A 19804-nucleotide genomic window follows, 5' to 3' on the forward strand; every position below is an offset into this window, starting at 1 on the left:
GAGGACAATCCCTTTTAATGTGTCCTGAGCCGAAGCAGTTGAGACACAGTCTGAACAGTCTGCAGTGTGAATGTGTTGTWTGCTCCTCTGAGCAACAAACCCTGCATGGAGCATGCTGAGGATGTTTAGAACTACGTGTGTAACTCCCCATAGGTTGACCACGTTGTTTTGTAGCAAGAGAAGCTGCACACAGAGACAGAACTTTATCAAACATCTCTGTCATCAGATGAGGTGGTTCGACTCCTGAACTGGAGGAAAAAGTTGGCTTGGGTGTTGCATTCTGAAAGGGAGTCGGTTGTGGAGCAACATGCTGCTGTGGCTGCTGATACAAGGGCCCTGAAGCTGAAGAACGATCAGATGCTAAAGCAGCTTGGGGAAAACGGACAGCAAATGGTGCCGCATCGGCTGGCAACGCAGCACTGGGTGACTGAGCACCAAGCTGAGGAAGACAGGAGAGAACAGGGCCTGTAGATGAACCAACAGCCCTGTTCGTGGTAACCACTGGCCTCCTAAGGCTCGCAACATGGTTATAAAGGCAGCTCTGGACCTCAGCAGCAGTCCACTCCTCAACAGGTTTCAGCTGGAAGGAAAGAGCTAGACMAGGATCAGGACAGTGGTTGATGAACATTGTAACAACTTCAGCTCCTGGATSCTCCACCTGCTTCCCTCTTCTACGCAAACACTCATCAGCTGCTTCAATAGACTTGTTCAGTCGAATCCAGTAGTCCATGGCTGTCTCCCCATCAGCAGGCAGGATGTTATAGAAGTCTCTCATTGGTAAACTGGAGAAGATCAGCTCACCAAAGTTGCGTTTCAGAATATCAAAAACAGTAGAAACCAACTTGTCACTACATGACTGAGGCCGGCAGCGAAGCGACACCTGAACCACATCTCTAGCTTTCCCAATAAGTCTGGATGTGATGATCTCACACATTTCTACAGGGTTCACGCATCTTATTCTTGACAGATAACATCTCATCAAACCCTCCCATTCCTGAATCGAGAAAGTGTCAGTGTGGTCACCTTTGAAATATGGTGGTGCCCTGATATCAGACTGAACCACAAACCTCATTTGTGACTGAAAGGTCGGGTCGCTGGGTTGGCTATCAGCAACCCAAGACTGTGATTGACTTTGTGGGTTTAGCCCACTCAGGTTTGTTGTAATGGCATCCCCAATCTGCTTAGCCAGATCAGCAATCACCCCACTGAGAGCCTCAGTAGAAACAAGTTGGCAAAGGTCAGACCTTGCATTGCAAATGGGTGTAGAAGCAGCAACAGGGACAAGTGGGGGGGGTTCAGCTCAGACTTATCAACAGAACATTCATATGCACTAGAAGGCATAGGCCCTTCCAAATGACATGTAATGTTGGCCCCTCCCCAGACTAAAAGTGACCCTCCTGTTCATTTCATCACCCTTAGAAGGTACCTCAGTGTCAGACATTTTACCGAACAGTAACAGATAAACACCATGAAAAAGAACAATGAACAACAAAGAACAACAGGTTACATATGCTTCCCTGCCAGCATCTTGCACCCTGCTGTTATGTGCTGGACTGTCTCAGGGGCCTCCTTGCATAACCTACACCTGGGGTCTTGTCTGGAGTGGTAGATCTGAGCCTCTATTGCTCTGGTGTTTAGGGCCTGTTCCTGTGCAGCCAGGATGAGAGCCTCTGTGCTGTCYTTGAGTCCAGCTTTTTCYAGCCATTGGTAGGATTTCCTGATATCAGCCACTTCAGTTATTTGTYGGTGGTACATCCCATGTAGGGGCTTGTCCTCCCATGRTGGTACCTCCAGCACCTCGTCCTCTGTTCCCCATTGTCTGAGACATTCGCTGAGCACATCGTCTGTTGAGACTTTGTCCTTGATGTATTTATGGATCTTGGATGTTTCATCCTGGACAGTGGCTCTCACACTCACTAGTCCTCCTCCATCCTCACGGCTCCTGTACAGTCTCAGGGTGCTGGATTTGGGGTGGAACCCTCCATGCAATGTTAGTAGCTTCCAAGTCTTAACATTCGAGTCTTAACATAGTCTTTATACACTGTAAAAAAAAACTGTAAAAAAACGGGTAAATAAAAAATAATAAATTATGGAAAAACTCTGCCGGAAATTCCGTAAAAAAAACAGGAAAATGTACTGGCAGAAAATTACCAGGACATTTTCCTGTGTTTTACGGAATTTGTTTTTTTACTGTGTTTATTTTATTTTTTTTTCTCCAAAAACTTACTTAAATAAATGTAATTGAGCAAATGTAACTAGTTACTTGTTGAATTTCTGTCTTGTAATAATTGTGCAGTGAAGTCACACAATTGAACTTACAAATTTACAACCAAGTCTAAGCTTTTTTTCCCCTTTAATCTTTGTGAAAAAGAGAGAAATCTGACCAAAGGAATCAAATAACCCATAATATCAACAGCATTTGTGGATTTTTGGTAAATATCAGCTGATAATGTCCAGAGTGTGACTAAACCTCAACTGTTCATCATAACCTCTTTGTTTGGTTCTATTCCTGAACCTTACAATGAATTGTATGAACAGCTTGGTGACGCACCAGGTGTCACATGATATAAACAACTGAACTGTGAATTATGTGGATATTAGGTGAAGATTTCTTGGTATGACTCAATGTTGTTTGAAGAGTCTTAATTTGTTTAAAGATGTTTTTATTGGAGGTGATTTTAAAATGTAGACTTTCAGGGGCACAAAACCCACAATGAACTGCAGGAAGTGGTTCTTGTTCAGAAAAATGAGGTAATTGCTGCGACATCAGAATGGATTGTGAACATCCAAAAGTGGATAAGCTACTTGTTTACTGCATTTCAACTATCACAGTGGACATAAGGTTTAACAAATTTTTTTCATCGGTGGATGAACTGTATTTGCTGGATAAGTAATAGGTAGCAGGACGGAACTGAAGTGAAAATGTCAACCAGTTCAGGAGTGAACAGCAGAAACAAAAATCTAATTAATTGAGGTAATGGAGGAAATTTCAATAAATAAGCTAAATGGTTTGCATTTACCATTCTTTTGAGCCATTTAAATAATCAAGTTCTGTCCAAACATTGGTCACCTAATTGAAATTCAAACATTTTCAAGGATTTCAAGCATTCGTATGAATCCTGTAATATAAAATAACCAATGTCTATTAAAGTAAATAGTGAGAGGTGTATTTTCTTTTCAGCTTTTGTAAAAGCATAATAAAAAGAAGATAAGTCTTATATATTTCCAAAACAAGATTTTCTGATTTATGTTAAATATGTTGAATGTACTGCTATAAAAAATCTATTGTGTTTTCAGAGTGAACTTCCAGGTCATGCAGTATTAAGGGAGATATAAGGAGAGAAAGTTCTGTTATTTCTGGACAGCTGAGCCCACCTGAATGTCAGCTACACCCACTAACTGAAGAGAACAGGTGAACATATATAGAACATATATATATATATTTATACAGAAAGATTTTTTTTTACTTTTAAAATAAATATGTACTGGTTACACACAAATACGTACCATAGATATCTTTTCAAAACAATGTCCAGAATAAGGCTGCTTAATACAAAACATAAGAAAATTCAGTAGCCTACTAGGAAAATCATTGATCACTATCATCATCTTAATTCTGTGCACCAAAACCATTTAAGCTGTTTTCCTCATTGTTTGAATTGAACAGTCTAACACTCACTTCCTTTGTCTCTCTTTGTTGCTCAGTGTCACTTTTGTTGAGACAAATTTGCTCTTGCATCATGCAGCAGTTTGGTAAAAATTTATAAATTAGCTATACTGCAGTGTTCAAAGTATGTGAAAAAAGCTCATTTTCTAGATAATACAGTAAATAGCTGAAAAACTTCACAATGTGTTTCATATCAGTCTATATCAGTAACTGTTGATATAATTATTGATTCGTTTTTGTTTTAAATATCTGAAATACTGCCAAACTGGTGCATTGAGTAGTGACTAACTCTTTAGTGCAGTTTTCATTCCACAATGTTTTTTATTTCTAAGCAGTTCTGAGTTCAAAACCTGAAACTGCTGCTGTGCAACTTTCTTACCAAGTTTTTGCCAAGTAACCAAAGAGTAAGTTAGTTGATGCCACCAACTTGATGTCCTGGCTATGCGTACATTCTCCAGAATGCTGTGCAGTTCTGGATCAGAATTCAGTGCATATTCTATATGATGAATATTTTATCAGATGTGTTACCTATTGACACTGATCACATGTCTATTGCACCATATATTATTACCGATTTATTGCTCAGCCATATTTCCTCTTCTGAAGTTGTAAATTCTCAGGAGTCTGTGTACAATAAACAGACTCCCTGTGTTTATTGTACAGTTGTGAATTACATATGCCAAATCACCATGACATCCTCTGCAGGGGGAGGGTTCACTGTGGACCTTGAAGGGTCTGTACAAAAACAAACATTACAAAACCATGTGAGCACATGCCAGCAGTTTGACTCCAGCTTGACCATGCTGGGCTTTTTACTTCCTCCAGTGATTGCACCAAGATGCTGCATTTATTTTCCCTCTGAGATTATTAAAGTACTTTTGAAATGAATTGGCAGTTATTAGTCAATGAGCATTCTAGTAGCTCTGTGCATTTAAATGGCTAATTTAGTAAGAACTATCGCTAAGTATTGTATAAGGTGGTACAACTGGTAAAAGCGAGACTGTGTTCTGATAATGCTGAGAGTGACTAATCCTCAGCTGTGTGCCTCTATGTTGCCTTCTCTTCCTGAGTATTACAATGAACTTCATGAACAGTTTGGTGACGCACCATGTGTCACACAAGATCAACAACTCAACTGAACTCTGTAGGCATTAAATGGATATTTCTATGTATGACTCAGTGTTGGTTTAAGTTTTTCTTAGTTTGTTTTGCAATATAAATGAAGCACAAAGAATAAGTTATTGGAATAATGATAAAGTACAGATTAGAAGAATGTTTCTCCTACACATATTCTATTTTATGACTCTTCTTCTACAGATATGACTGCACAGGATCCACTGGGATGGATGCATCAAAAACAATCCTTTGACAGAGCAGCTGGTTTATTGATGAGCAGGTAAACATGTGCAGTGACAGCACAGTGTCATCAGAGTTAAGGAATATCAATGAGATAAAAAAAAAGTTCAGGATGTGATGAAAAGAAAATCAGATAAAGTAATAAGAAGAACTCCACCAGAACATCTTTAAAAATGCATTCAAGGCACATCAGTGAGGTGCGGAACACCATCTGATCCCAACAGCTCCATCTAACATCACATCCCTGTTACCTCAACAGCATTCTAACTGGACAGGTGGGTTTTGGCTACTGACCACAGTTGAACTGCTAATAATTCATAAAACAGTTCTATACGTTCATTAGACTTGAGCTAACAGTCAGATCTCAGATGTGGTTTAAAGACTAAGCTCTGCTTTGTTTGTTAGATCCAACTATCATTAATTTGTATTGGAAAAGATCAAGTTCCCTTTAAAAAACACAAGTGGAGCAGCCACTTGTGCAGTACTCAGGCTGCAGAACATTCAGGAAGTCTAACTTGGCCCTGAACTGTTCCTGTGCAGCGCTCACCAAATGAACCCTGCTACTGCAACGTTCCCCCTCCATGGTGCTCTGCTCTGTAGCAGCTCAAAAGGCTCTTAGGCTGCTGCTCAGAAGGGAGTGTTTGGCAAATTCTGGGTAGAGTCTGTAAGGTTCCTGTTACAAACCAAGCCACTGGCGTGTCCACCAGAGGACGCCTGACCATTGGCTTTGCTCCCACACTCATTCTCCCTCAAGGACTCCTGCTCCTCAGGGGTCCTCCGGTCAGAGCTCCTGCTTGGAGTTCCCATTCCAGGTGCAGTCTGTCTCCGCCATTGCTGTCTGAGAACATACAGAGTGACTGTGATGAGCAGACTGAGGCACACCACCAGCAGAATGGACACCACCACCAGCTCGTTCAGGTAGCTGGGGCAGCAGGCTGACAGCAGAGGGTTCCCATCATGGAATTTTGTTTCCAGATTTTCATATTCTTTCATCCACAAAGTTAAATTTCTATCAAGCTGCCTGGTGGTGATTGGAGTGTTCCTGATGGCCAGTGAGGGTTTCGTCGCTGCTGGTCTGGATTCTGTTGCTTTAGGCCCTTCCCTAGTGGGCTGGGCTCGTGTGTGGCTCCGGGTGTAGCTGGTTGGAGTCTGTCCCACGGGACTGCTCTTCTGCTTGACGTGATAAATGGCCATGGTCTGTCGGTAGCCGTTCTCTGTGGACAGACAGAGGTAGTGGCCCAGAGTGGCTGGAGTGGCCACAAAGCTGAGGCTCCCATCCTGCAGGTGGAGGTAGAGGTCTGAGGACAGGCGGCTGTTTGGACGCTCCCACAGCTGGTGGGACAGCTGTGACGCTGCAGGACAGTGTAGCCGCACCACGTCGTTCAGAGACACGGAGACCAGCTCACCTGCAGGACACGAGACTGACAAACAGGCTAGAGCTTACTCAGGGGTCAGAGCAGAGAAAACCTGCAGACTGACTGATGATGAACATAAACATGACCATATGTGGAATGCATTATTGTCATTTATTACTGCTGGCAGGCTAACGCATAGAATACCCTCTCATTTAAAACACAGAATGGTTTAAAATCTTTGCCATTATTATTGTTTTGTTTTGTACAAAGATTTCATAAACAACAGATTTATGCAAAATAAAGGTGTTTATGTAATGCAGAACATCTCAAAACTACATGTTGAAAGTTAAACTTGAATGAAGATTACCCATGCTTTTATCTATACATATCTATATTGTTGAAAGTCTTTTAACTTGTTTGAATAAAGTAGATTTGAATCACATTCAGATTGTGCAAAATGCTGCAGTAAGACTTAACGGGAATCAGCAGAAGATTACACATTACTGCAGTCTTAGCTTCCCTTCACTGGTTGCCAGTGCGTTTTAGAATCCAATTTCATTAGTTCTTACTTTTAGAGCTGTGCATGGTGAAGCCCCCAGGATAGTGCTGTCCTGCTGTAAACCCATTCTTCTTCTGTTGTGTTGAGGTCAACAGGTCAGAATTTACTGAGTCTCATTCACTTGATTTAAAGCTGATGGGGATTGGGACTCTAAGTGTATGGAACTACTTTGACTGTTTTTGTGTTGCACCGATTTTACTGACTTTTTATAAAAGCAGCTGAAGATGTTTTTGTACAAAAACGTTGGATTAACTTGTCATTTTGTGTCATTGTATTTTATCTGTGTATCTTTGTTTTATCTGTGAAGCACTTTGTGATTTTTATCTGTGAAAGTTGCTACATTAATCAAATTTACTTGCACAATAATAATAATGATTATTATTATTATTATTATTATTATTATTAATGGTAATAATAATTATAATAATAATAGATTCTTGATTAAAGGATTCTCATTAAGTATTTAAGTTTCATTAAACTTAAATGAAGCTTAAATACTTGTGTATTGTGTATCATTTAAATACTTAAATGAAACTTTTGTGTTTTGTTAAATATCTCAGTGAACACATTTCCAGGACAGAGATGCCACATTGTTGTTTCATAGTGTGACACATACCTGTGGGCATCTTACTTGGTCCAAATTTGGTTCTCTGTGTTAATGAAACACTGTTACAGGCTTCTTCAACATTTCCTCCATCTGTGTCCTGGCTCCTAAAGAGAGGACACTACAGTCAGGAAGTGGATGTTTAATAGAATTAAAACTGCAAACAACCTTGTAAGGCCCTTGCAGCTCAGCGCCGCTCCACCTTGTTGCGACTACGGGAGCCCCAGCTACACCACCCATTTGTTGTCATCAATGCTCACGTGCAGTTCATGCACCAGTCCACTAGGTTCTGCACACCAATGTGTTGCACAATGCTCCCTGATGACGCACCAAAAATCTGGTGCAGAAGAGTTACTGAAACCCTAACCCTGAAACAACCTGGTGGGGACGGGGGACACTGGAGTCAACTTCCAATATAAGTCAACTAGTAGGAAAACAGATGACTTTAGAAGTTATTAAAGGTCACTTATATCCAGTTTGGTCCAAATCACATGATGGATGTGTGATTTAAAGTCAGCTATATGCAAATGGTGAGGAATTAGAATTCGCCATTCAGTTGTGCCCACATCCTCCAGCCAACAGCCATTGTTGAGCTTCATGTTTTCATTAAACACAGGTTCAAATCTTTATGAATCATGGAGTAAAAGGAAGAGAATTAGTAGGAAAGCAGGTGACTTGTTGTTCAAAAGGGACGGGGGCTAAGGTGATGTCACCAATTGCCATGTGAATGTGATCAGTGCTGGTTGGTTATGACAGACATAAAGTCTCAGGCAGCTGGGACTCATGTGTAGAAGTTATTCTACCTTTATGTTTTATGGAAAAGCATGTGGACTTAGCCACGTCCACATGCTTCTTTGATGTGACCAAAATAATTTGATAACTTTTGACCTTCAGTGCCTCAAGACTGCGCCGAGTGATTGTGAAGCCTGCATCTCAAAAGCTGAAGGAGGAGTTCATTCAGATACAACGTGTGTAAAAGACACAAAATGGCGGCTTTGATCCAAAATAGCCGACTTCCTGTGGGGTTTGGACCATGGCTCCTGTCAAGATACAGAATTTCATGATTGTTGGCCAAAGCAAGGTCTGGGGCTGAATTTAAAAAAAAAATAATAATTTTATTCTAATGGCGTTGTGGAGGAATTAGGTAAAGGTAAAGCCGTTCATATGGAACATATTTACTCAGAAATCATAGAGCATACTATGGCTTTGATATAAAATTGTTGTAGACAAATATCCAAATATTTTGTTCCCTATATTACCTAACTTACATACTACTGACAGACGATGTTCATGGTGGCAGTGTGGGACTCACAGCGCGGTCTGGGTGATGGAGACCTCCACACAGGCCCTGCTGGCTGCATCCCAACCACAGAAAGGATCCCGGGAAAGAACACACTGGGCACAGGTCCAGTAGTAGGAGCAGTTAGCAGTTGGAATCCTCACCACCCCCTCTGATGTTCCAACATATAGCATACCCTGCATTAACAAAATAAGTAATCAAGCAGTGCAACATTTGATTCAGATAATCAGTAACTGTGCTCCATTCAGAAGTGGTCGTCTGATGGTCAATGCAACCCAAACAGACCCATTACATGGACCTCAAGATATGAGTGTGACTTTCCTGACAGACCCTATAGGTTTGGTTCCTAGTAAACTTACCGTATTTCCCGCACTATAAGGCGCACCGGATTATAAGGCGCACCTTCAATGAATGGCCTATTTTAAAACTTTTTTCATATATAAGGCACACCGCATTATAAGGCGCATAGAATAGACGCTACAATAGAGGCTGGAGTTACGTTATGCATCCACTAGATGGAGCTGCACTAAACGGAATATCAACAAAACACTCCGACTCCAGTTGGCGAGAGCCTTCCACGACTGGGCCGGGGCGTGGATGGTCACCCTTCTCCGTTCGCGCACACAGCATGTTCGTGGAGACCGTGGTACTAAATGACCTGCAGACGACCTGATTCTAGACGGTCGATAGGTAGGTCAGTCAAACTTTATTAATAGATTACAAACCAGCGTTCTGACAACTATCCCAGCATGCACCGCGCACTTCTTCTACCGCGCACTTCTTCTATGGTAGCGGTTCTCAACGTGGGCGGTACCGCCCCCCAGGGAGCGTTCAGAGGACGGCAGGGGGCGCTGGTGGACATTTTTACAAAAGGGGGCGCTGGGATGCCTTTGGGGGGCGTTTGGTCGAAGGTAAACTTTACACCTTAAATCCACAACAATGCCAGTTTAGACTTTGAGCAACTTGGTAAAACTCTATTGTGTAACATTAAATCATGCTTGGCTGCAACTGTATCGATGGCAGCTCTTCTTCTTCTATTCAGTGTTTGTTAGCTTCTGTTAGCTTCTTGACGCAGCTCCGTTCTCCTTCTAAAATCACGATACCCTCACTGTGTATCCCTCTGAAAAATGAACTCATTTAAATAAAGAAATCAAGAAATCCCTCCATGGGTGATACCACGATAGAGAGCTTTCATTGTATAGCGTTAACACCGGTGCTGTAAGTGGTCCGGTATGAAACGGGGTGATGGAACAACACAGCACTTTTAAATTTCAATAATCAGAATGCAGAAATTGTTTCCGTTGTTTTAAATGGTTTATGTCAGTCTGCCTTTTCCCCATCGATACGCCTTCCGACCGCCCTGCACCATACGTGGTAAAAAAAAAAAACATGCGCACATTGCGCGAAATTCTGAAACAGGAGAACCGGGACATGAAACGGATCGACAAACTAGATGTGAATTATGGCATAAAAACAGAGAATCCGACGCTGAACAGTGAAAAATCAACACATGATGTGAAACACATGACAATTAGGCAGCGCAGCAGGTGAAGAGTGAAGATTACTGATGGTCAATAAACAATAAAATAAATCTAGCAAACAGGAAAGAAACTAAAGTGGACATAGCAATAAACCAAGAGAGGATAATACTGATCAAAGGAAACTAAAGAGAAATTAATTAACAAAATGCAAGAATAAACTAAGAAACTAAAGTAAATACAGAGGAATAAACTGGTATGGCAAGACCTTTCGAGCAATAATTAATACAGAGAACAGTATGGCAAGAATAAACAGACACTATTTCCAGGTAAAAGGTGAAATAATATTGTTGATGCCATTTGTTTGTTGAGACCACATCTAGTACTGAGAATAAATATATCTTACAGACCATAACAGTAAAGAACTGATCACTTATTTATGTTTTTAATTAGATTTGATATATTTCTTCAATATTATTTTTCATGTCAGTGTTAATGTCTTGAGGCTGATGACTCCATGACACTTTCAATTTGACTCATTAGGATTTGATTAAGAACCAGATTTGTTCTTTGTCATTTCTGTCCAGTAAAACTATTAATCTATAAATCAATAGACAGGTCTATATAAAGATATAATCCATGTTTCTGTCTCAAATTTGTATGACATTAAAAGGACTTGGAAATGTTGTTTTTCATTGAAAGCTCTGGTTTGCACAATAAATGCCATGTGGGTGAAATTTTATGGATGATACTCTGATGTCCCATTCTCCCGAAGGCAGCACAGAGCTGCACCACCAGAAACTGACAAACACTAAAGAGAAGAAGAGTTATGATTAATGTAGTTGCAGTTCTATCCATGTTTTAATGTTGCAGAGCTCATTGAACTTTGCATATAGTTCAAAGTTTAAACTGGCATGTTGAACATCTTTTATCTGGTCATTTTGTGCAAGATTTAACAACTAGAAAATGGCACAAAATAAGAATATTTTTTCCACTCTGATTGGCTGCTGTTAGGCCTACCAATTTTAACTTGAATGTTCATTGCATTTTTTGTAGACACCTGTATTATTTTTGATGATAAATACAGAAACAAGCATAAAAATCAAAACATCTACAATAGTGATAGTAATATTAAAATAATGGTCAGTGCAAAGTAGCCTGCAAATTCTTTGGTGGGGGGCGGTGAGGGACCTGGATAAAGGCTAGGGGGGTGCTGGTCCAAAAAAGGTTGAGAAACACTGTTCTACGGAGAAAATGAAGTCGGCGGCTGCTTACCGTAGTTGCTAGACCTGTTGTGGCTCAATATTGGTCCATATATAAGGCGCACCGGATTATAAGGCGCACTGTTAGGTTTTGAGGAAATTGAAGGTTTTTAGGTGCGCCTTATAGAGCGGAAAATACGGTAGCTTAAAAATAAGCTGTAAAACACGCTGTAATACAAGATGGCGGACCTGGGTGGGCTGAGATCACTCTACTGAAACAAAAGGAGTGCATTTGCAAAAAAAATTAATCGTCATAAACAGAACATTTTATTAATCGATAAAATTGATTTATTGCCCAGTCACAGGTAATGTTGATGTTAACAATAGGAATTTTCATTTTTTAGAGGGTCAGAAATCAGAATGCCACATTCTTCCATTATGATATCAATAAACAGCCTGCAGAATGTCATCTCTGTTTCACATCAATGTCATCACTCAGTCTATTTGGATTTATGCAATATTAACCGACTGCCTTCTGGCTGTCTCATCACCATGGAGATTGCAACTGCCAGACATTCAGGTCCCTTAGGTTGGGACTTCTCTGCCATAGCTACACAGACATTGACACTCTCCCCATTTTCAAATGCAGACTCAAACCTGCCTAAGGTTACCTACTCATTGTGAAGACTGTTCATTAAAATCATAGATTTTTGAAAATATATTTTATTATGCATAAGGACTACTTTTTAAGCACTTTTAAATGCATTATTATTAGAGATGTGCCGATACCGATCACCCATGATCACCGATACCGATCACATAATTATTATTATTATTATTTTTTTATCATTAACACTACCAGTTACATTATGTGGAAAAAGGAACCATGAACTCACCTAAATTTAGACAAAAACTTGTTTTTAATAACTTTTTCCAAGAAAAAAACAAAACAGGCATTGTGCAAATTGTCCTGCTATCAGTAATAGTATCTTTAACAGACTGAAAACATATGGAGGCTCTGAAGAGGCTAAATAAAACCTCTCAACATTGCCAAAAAATGTAAGCATAAAACTTAACATACAAAGGCAAATACAGGTTCCATTACAATAAACAATCCTGAGTTACTGAATGAAAACTTCCTGATAGCATGGCGGCTAGCTGATTACTGCTAGTTCTGAGTGGTTGTTTCTGACTAAGCGGAGTAATTATGCAGAACAGGGAGGAGATCGATTCTTTTTTAGAGCTTATCTGTCTCATGTTAGGACAGCGAAAGTTTTAATACGTATGTAAAATGTATTTTTTTAGGTTAGATGCTGCAGCTTTAAACAGAGGTTCGGTGTGAGAGTCACTACCAGGTGGAGCAGAAGCGGCGCTCCGTCTGTCAAATATTTACTACCTGTAGCACGTAGCAGCGGTTCAACAGCGAGAGCAGGACCAGCGTCTTACATCGCAGCTCGAAGACTTAAATAATTATGCCGGTTATTTGTTTAGCTTCCTGACCGTCATGCTAATCCGGACATGTCTTTTTTACTGCAGTGAGCCTTGATGTAGCCAAACTCCGTCAAGTATGGCATTGTTTTTATGTCGTATTAGCTTCTTGTGTTGATGCATTTTGACGTGCTTCAATTTTCCGCCGCAACACGCAAACTTCCCCATTCACTCAGTGCGTTATAGTTCCACATCGCTTAGGATTTGTTGCTGCGCGTTTGTGCAGTGTGAAGGAAAGAGGAGACCAGCTGCACAGGCAGGCTGCGAAATGAGATGCAGGTGATCGGTATCGGCAACAAGAGCCAATGATCGACGATCACTGATCATGCACTTTTTCACGGAAATCGGCCCGATTATGATCGGTGGCCGATCGATCAGCACACCTCTAATTAGTATTACTGCATTTAAAAGTGCATTAATAGCATACCCTGTATTAACACAATTAATTCTTGTTAAACAAACAGGTCATATTATTGACCTGTAAGGTAAACATTATAGATGTTCAACAAGATGCAGTTAAAATCTATGACCAAAAATAGATGAGAAAAAAAAATCTGAAAATAAACTGAATATGCTTCAGTTTGCACCTTTGGGATAGACAGCGTCAGGCTCCTGATTGGCTGAGGAGGTTTAAAAACCTGAATCTCCTCTATGATGTAGGGCCCCTGTTGGAGCAGCACTGCTTTGTGTAAGTGACCAGACTCTGGAAGACAGTAAGGACAACAATTAAATATCTGAATGGGAATCGTGTTCTGAAACAAACCCTTGAAATGACGGTAAACGTTCCAAAAAAAAAATTCTAGCAGTGGGAAACAGCATGCTGTGTCTCATGGCTCACCTGTCAGCAGAAACAGGACAGTGTAGAGCTTTTTATTGGCAGCCTGGACTCTCTGAACAGTCAGGTGGCTGTAGATGTGCTCGCGAGACACCAAGGTCAGGCGTCTTCCAGCTGGACGCACACTGTCCTCTGCCAGGAAGTTTTCTTTGACAAAGCGCAGAGCGTTATCTGAGGCATTGTGCAGGCCACACTAACAGACACACAAAAACAAAGTTTGACAGATTTTAATAAGGATCATAATCATTGTGATCAGTTGCAACCTGAGAATCAACACTGCGGCTTCACTTCTTTTGCTTCTAATTTACACTGAGTGGCAATGGCACAAGTGGCAATTTGGGGGTGGTTAAGCTCTGACACCAAATTCAATATTGGTACCAGCTGCTCTGTATGTGTTTGGAATAATCCACAGATCTTTATTAAGTCTATGAGTTACATATCATTGTGTATCGTAGGATCATTGTCCACACACAGTAGCAGTATGTCCACTCAAGTCCAGCGTAAACTCAGCCCTGCACACCGTGGTCACGTTAATCTGAGAACATAAATGCTGAAAACTAATAAAATTTTACCAGATAAAACTCTTAAAAGACTTTAATGAGAGCACAACTCTCTGTCTCCATGGAGATACTGCAGTCTACACTTCCTTTACTTCTACATAGAGTGGCTGGTGTTCTCAATGTACTTGATTGCAAACACCGAGTAAAACATTTTAGTTGAAATGCTGAGTTTGCAAAAAATTGGAATATCTTAAAAACACAGCACTCGTGCTGGCTATACACTGTAAACTTGGAAATGGATGAAACAAAATACTCAGGATGAAACCAGTGAGAAGTGTTTAGCAGCCCTCCATTACAAAGCTCCACCTGTAGTTAAGGGCTGTTTTCAGGGAAGATTTCTACCCACTTTTATGTGATGTGTCCCAGGTGGGAGACAAGCTACCCTGGTTCCTAAAAAGGTGCATTTCCACTGCAAGAACCTGAAGGTGCTGTAGACAGCGCTTCAAGACTTATATTTTTCATTTTATATGCAAATTACCCTGTGAGTTTTCCACTTTCAAAGAATAAAGAAATGTCAACAGTAGTTGATGAGATTCTCAGTGTGACTTGTTTTACCTCTCCTGGGTTTGCCACCTTCTCTTGGACTCGTGCACTCCACTGTAACGTGTCTCTGTTCAGGACTTTGTAGTTCCCGGAGAAAATGGATTTGATCTCAGTCAGAGTGAAGGAACACACCGCTGATCTTCCAGAGTTCACAGCCCTGTGTTATGGAAAACAGCTATTGTAAATAACTGCTTAATTGGAAAATTCTGCTTGTTCATTGGTCCAACAGTGACTCCTAGTAGTTAATTTATGCATTAATTTTAAAGAAAGGTAGATTTTTTCTTTGTTTATTCTGTGGTTACCTAGCAACACCCTGCGAGATGAGGCAACGTTAGATTATAAAGAAACCCGGAGAAAATCTTTAAAATAGCAACCTCGGAAAGCAGAATGAGGTATAGATATATGTAATTGTGATTTGTAATAAGAAATGTTATAGCTTTATTTAAGAAACAGTAGGATGTCGTGGTTTATAAACAAAACTGTAGCTGAAGCATTAGCCAGCTCATTAAGTATGAGTCACTTGCCAGTCCCTGAACCCACAGTATTTAGTGGAGATCCTTTGAAGTTTACTGATTGGAAGATGTCATTTATGACTCTTATTGACAGAAAGCCCATCCCAGCAAATGAGAAGATGTTTTATCTCAGAAATTATCTTGCTGGAGAAGCACGCAAAGCTGTTGAAGGTTTCTTTTATCGAGACTCAAAAAGTGCATACATTGAAGCATGGAAAGTCTTACAAGACAGATATGGAAACGCGTTTATTATACAGAAAGCCTTCTGCGACAAGCTTGCAAGATGGCCAAAGATCAATGCAAATGACTCACTTGCACTACGTGAGTTTTCTGACTTCCTCCAAGGTTGCAAAGAAGCAATTCCACATGTGAAGGGACTAGCTATCCTCAATGACTCTGAAGAGAACCATAAATTGCTCAAAAAATTGCCTGAATGGATTGTTCGCAAGTGGAGTCGAATAGTTGTAGAGGAACTTGATAGATCAGGTGATTATCCAGATTTTAAATGCTTCACAGAGTTTTTGAGCAAAGAGGCAAAAATAGCCTGTAATCCCATCGCCTCACCCCTTTTGTGAGGAAATTTCAAGTTTCCAGATGACAGAACCCCAAAAAGAGCCAAAACTTTCAACACAAACGCACAACAAAAAGGTTCCAGTCACGGGACAAAAGATACAAATAGCTGTAAACCAAAATCACCTTGCTATGTTTGTAAAAGTGAAGCCCATAGCATCAGCGAGTGTCCTACTTTCGTATTAAAAAGTGTTGAAGACAAAAGGACATTCATACATGAAAATCGGCTCTGCTTTGGGTGCCTAAGAAAAGGTCATGTGACAAGGGATTGTAAGAGACGACACACATGCAATGTATGCAGACGTCATCATTCAACCTGCTTACATGAAGAGAGGAAGGAAAGACCTGTGGACAACAACAACAAATAGCTCCATTTCCACAGAAGAACTTGCTAGTCAAGAAACACACCAAGTGGTGTCCCATACATCAACACAGCATGCTTCTGCCACCACCAGTATTGTACCAGTACTTGTGTAATAATTTGTGACATAGAAAGAATGTTTTATCAATTTTCTGTCACTCCTGAAACCAGAAATTATCTTAAATTCCTCTTGTGGAAAGGAGGAGATTTGGAGAAAGAACCACAGGAGTACAGGATGGCAGTTCATCTCTTTGGAGCTGCTTCATCTCCAGGATGTGCTAATTCTGGGCTAAAGCATCTAGCACAACAGTACAAGACTAACTATCCTCAAGCAGCCACATTTATTGAGAAAAACTTAAGTGGATGATGGCTTAGTTAGTGCCCCATCATCAGAGGAAGCCAAGAAACTGATCATTGGGTCACAAGAGTTGTGTAAAAAGGGAGGCTTTACGGCTTCACAAATTCAACTCAAACAAGGAAGCTGCTCTCGCCTGCTTGGGTCCTTCAGAAGTAGCAACAGCCATCAAGCCCCATGGTTTGGATCCAGCCTCATCGGAGCGTGCACTTGGCATTCAATAGTTGATAAAAAAATGACACCTTCATTTTTAACATCGACTTCAAGGATCAACCTTCTACCCGTCGCAGCTGCTTGTCAATCATTGCTTCACTTTATTATCCTCTCAGCTTCATTGCTCCATTCACCCTTAGTGGAAAACTTATTCTTCAAGAGCTTTGTCACAGAGGCATAGGGTGGGACGATCCTCTACCAGAAGATACAAAGCCACAGTGGGAGAAATGGATAAATGATCTGCAGAGACTGAAAGAAATATCAATTCCGAGATGTTATCAACCTGCTGACTTCCACAATGTTGTCAGAGTAGAGCTGCACCATTTTTCAGACGCCAGTTGTGTGGTGCATGTTCTTACCTGAGGTACATAAATGATAAGGGTGAAGTCCACTGCAGTCTTGTAATAGCAAAGGCAAGAGTTGCTCCTTCAAAGATCATAAGTATCTCAAGATTAGAACTTGCAACAGCAGTGGTTTCTACAAAAGTCAGTGTTATGCTAAGATGTGAACTTGATATGAAGACTGATCAAGAATTTTTCTGGACTGACTCACAAGTTGTACTAGGGTACATCAATAATGATGCTCGCAGTTTCCACATATTTGTTGCCAACCGTGTTCAACTGATTAGAGATAACAGTAATCCTAATCAGTGGCATTATGTTGAAACCTCAGAAAATCCAGCCGATTATGCATCCAGAGGTCTATGTGCTTCAGATATTCATTCAACAAACTGGTTGCAAGGACCTTTCTTTGGGAGCATGAGTTACACTTAACACTCAACACTCCAACATAATTGCTTGTCGGTGATCCTGAAGTAAAGACAATTCAGGTACTTGTAACTGAAGTCAAAAGCAGTAATGACATCCTCGAATGCCTGAATCGGTTTTCCTCTTGGACAACACTTTCCCAAGAATCAAGAGACTAGGCTCAAAGCAACAACATAGCGAACATGTGACTTGAAGAAGTACAAAGAGCAGCTGAAACTGTGATTAAGATTGTTCAACAACATACCTTCCCAAATGAGATAAAGATACTAGAAGGTGAAAAGAACCTTCCAAACACCAGCACCCCTTTTTAGACTTGATCCCATCTGGTCTGAAGAGCTTCTCCGTGGGTGGGAGATTGAAGCAGTCATCTCTCTGTTTTAAAGTCTGGCTTCATTGCTCCATTGAAGTGCCAGGAATGAGTTCACACAAGCACTGAAACAATATGACACTAAGTTACTAGAAGTTTTCTTGGCGGATAAACAGTGTGAATTTGTTTTCAATTCACCCTCTGCCAGACATGCAGGTGGTGTATGGGAAAGGCAAATCAGAACCATCAGAAATGTATTGAATGGTACCTTCGCACAGTGCTCAGACCGACTTGATGATGCATCCCTCAGGACATTGTTATATGAAGCCATGGCTATTGTCAATAGCCGCCCATTAACAGTGGATGGAAGCAATGATCCTCAAGCATTGGAGCCCATAAAACCAAACCATCTCATTATGATGAAATCTAAGGTTGCTCTCCCTCCCCCTGGAGTGTTTGTCAAAGAGGACCTATATGCCACAAAGAGGTGGAGGAGAGTGCAGTATCTCTCCTCCAGAGTGACGAGTTTTCATCACCAGTAAAGGCAAAACAAGTCTGATGTCTGATTAGCTGCTAGGAAGTATGTTATATATTCACTGTTCATTTTGCTATCCTGTTTGCACTCACAATAAAATTTAATCTCATTTGTAATTCTCTACATTTCACAAACTTTTTCCCCTTTTCTCAGTGTTTACGTTATATCAAGTATTTGCATGTAGATCAGGAATTCAAGTGAAATGTTAAAATGCAACACATTTAGGTTATACCAGCAAAGAAATATATTAAGTAGCATGTTGTTAGTCATATAATTTAATATGCTGAATAAGGCTGGATGATACAAGATTTTTTTTCATACCAGATTTGATTTTAATCGATTCCTCAATTTCTATAATAMAAKCAMAGAAAATACTTTCAAAAAATGCCTTTATTTCAATCATCTGTTCTGTGATTTGTATAAGGGAGCATTACGGTCAGGATACAAGAAATTTTAATTGCAAGAAAGCAGTCATCGTTACAGCAGAATAAAGATGAAATTTTATAACAATGTTTTAAAATTACAATAAGTCAGTTTAATGAGAAATAAAGATTCAGATTGATCTGATGTAACCAGCTCAGTCCATGTGGTTCTGACATTTGTCAGTAATCAAGAGGATGTACATTTTCACCTCAACTGACCAGGTAAGCATTAAGGTAAAAATAAAAAAATACTGTATAAACAAATACTGTATACAAAACGTAAAAAGAGCAACTGATAGAAATACTTTATATAAAGACAAGCAAAAACGTTAATAGCAGGAGAAAAGTTGTTGGCAACATTAGCTCAGCCGATCTCTCCCTCCAGGAAGCCTTCAAACAGAACTCCGGTCCAACTCCAACTATAATAAAAAAAAAAAAAAGAAAAAACGAAAGTTAAAATAATGCAAAATTAATAATTCAGATCTAATGTGTTCTGGAATCTATTGACATTTTACAAATTTCACAAATCAATTAGAAGGTTTCACAAATGTTTTATTTATTCTACTGTTAGTACAGAATAATCTAGTTAGGTTTGAAATGTCTAGGTGTTGTTTTTAAAGTACAACACATTAAAAAAGCTCAAGATAGTGAAAAATTAAGTGTAATCGCCCTTTTGCTATTTTCCGAATTAGACGCTTCATTCTGAAGCTAACTTCAGCTTCGACTGATAGCTTGGGCACAATATAGACAGATCTATATATGTTTATATAGATATACATCTTTATCTATCTATAAAGCATAGATATGTAGATTGT

The 19804-nt window shown here is 40.1% G+C and overlaps 1 protein-coding gene across 8 annotated transcripts in view; it reads right to left on the reverse strand.

Moving 5' to 3' along the window:
- Window positions 1-5031: 5031 nt before the first annotated feature.
- The window catches only part of sema4ab (sema domain, immunoglobulin domain (Ig), transmembrane domain (TM) and short cytoplasmic domain, (semaphorin) 4Ab), a 39049-nt gene continuing 24276 nt past the window's right edge, over window positions 5032-19804 (reverse strand). For all 8 annotated transcript variants that reach the window (XM_008421203.1, XM_008421202.1, XM_008421204.1 and 5 more), the window contains 6 exons: window positions 14960-15104; window positions 13848-14037; window positions 13597-13712; window positions 8854-9017; window positions 7554-7648; window positions 5032-6444 (listed from right to left, as the gene is read on the reverse strand). In XM_008421203.1, the coding sequence (XP_008419425.1) occupies window positions 5651-6444; window positions 7554-7648; window positions 8854-9017; window positions 13597-13712; window positions 13848-14037; window positions 14960-15104 (1504 nt within the window). In that variant the 3' untranslated portion in view covers window positions 5032-5650. The remainder of the gene's footprint in view (window positions 6445-7553; window positions 7649-8853; window positions 9018-13596; window positions 13713-13847; window positions 14038-14959; window positions 15105-19804) is intronic.

The sequence above is a fragment of the Poecilia reticulata genome, linkage group LG11, assembly GCF_000633615.1.
Source record: "Poecilia reticulata strain Guanapo linkage group LG11, Guppy_female_1.0+MT, whole genome shotgun sequence".
NCBI classification, from domain to species: Eukaryota; Metazoa; Chordata; class Actinopteri; order Cyprinodontiformes; family Poeciliidae; genus Poecilia; species Poecilia reticulata.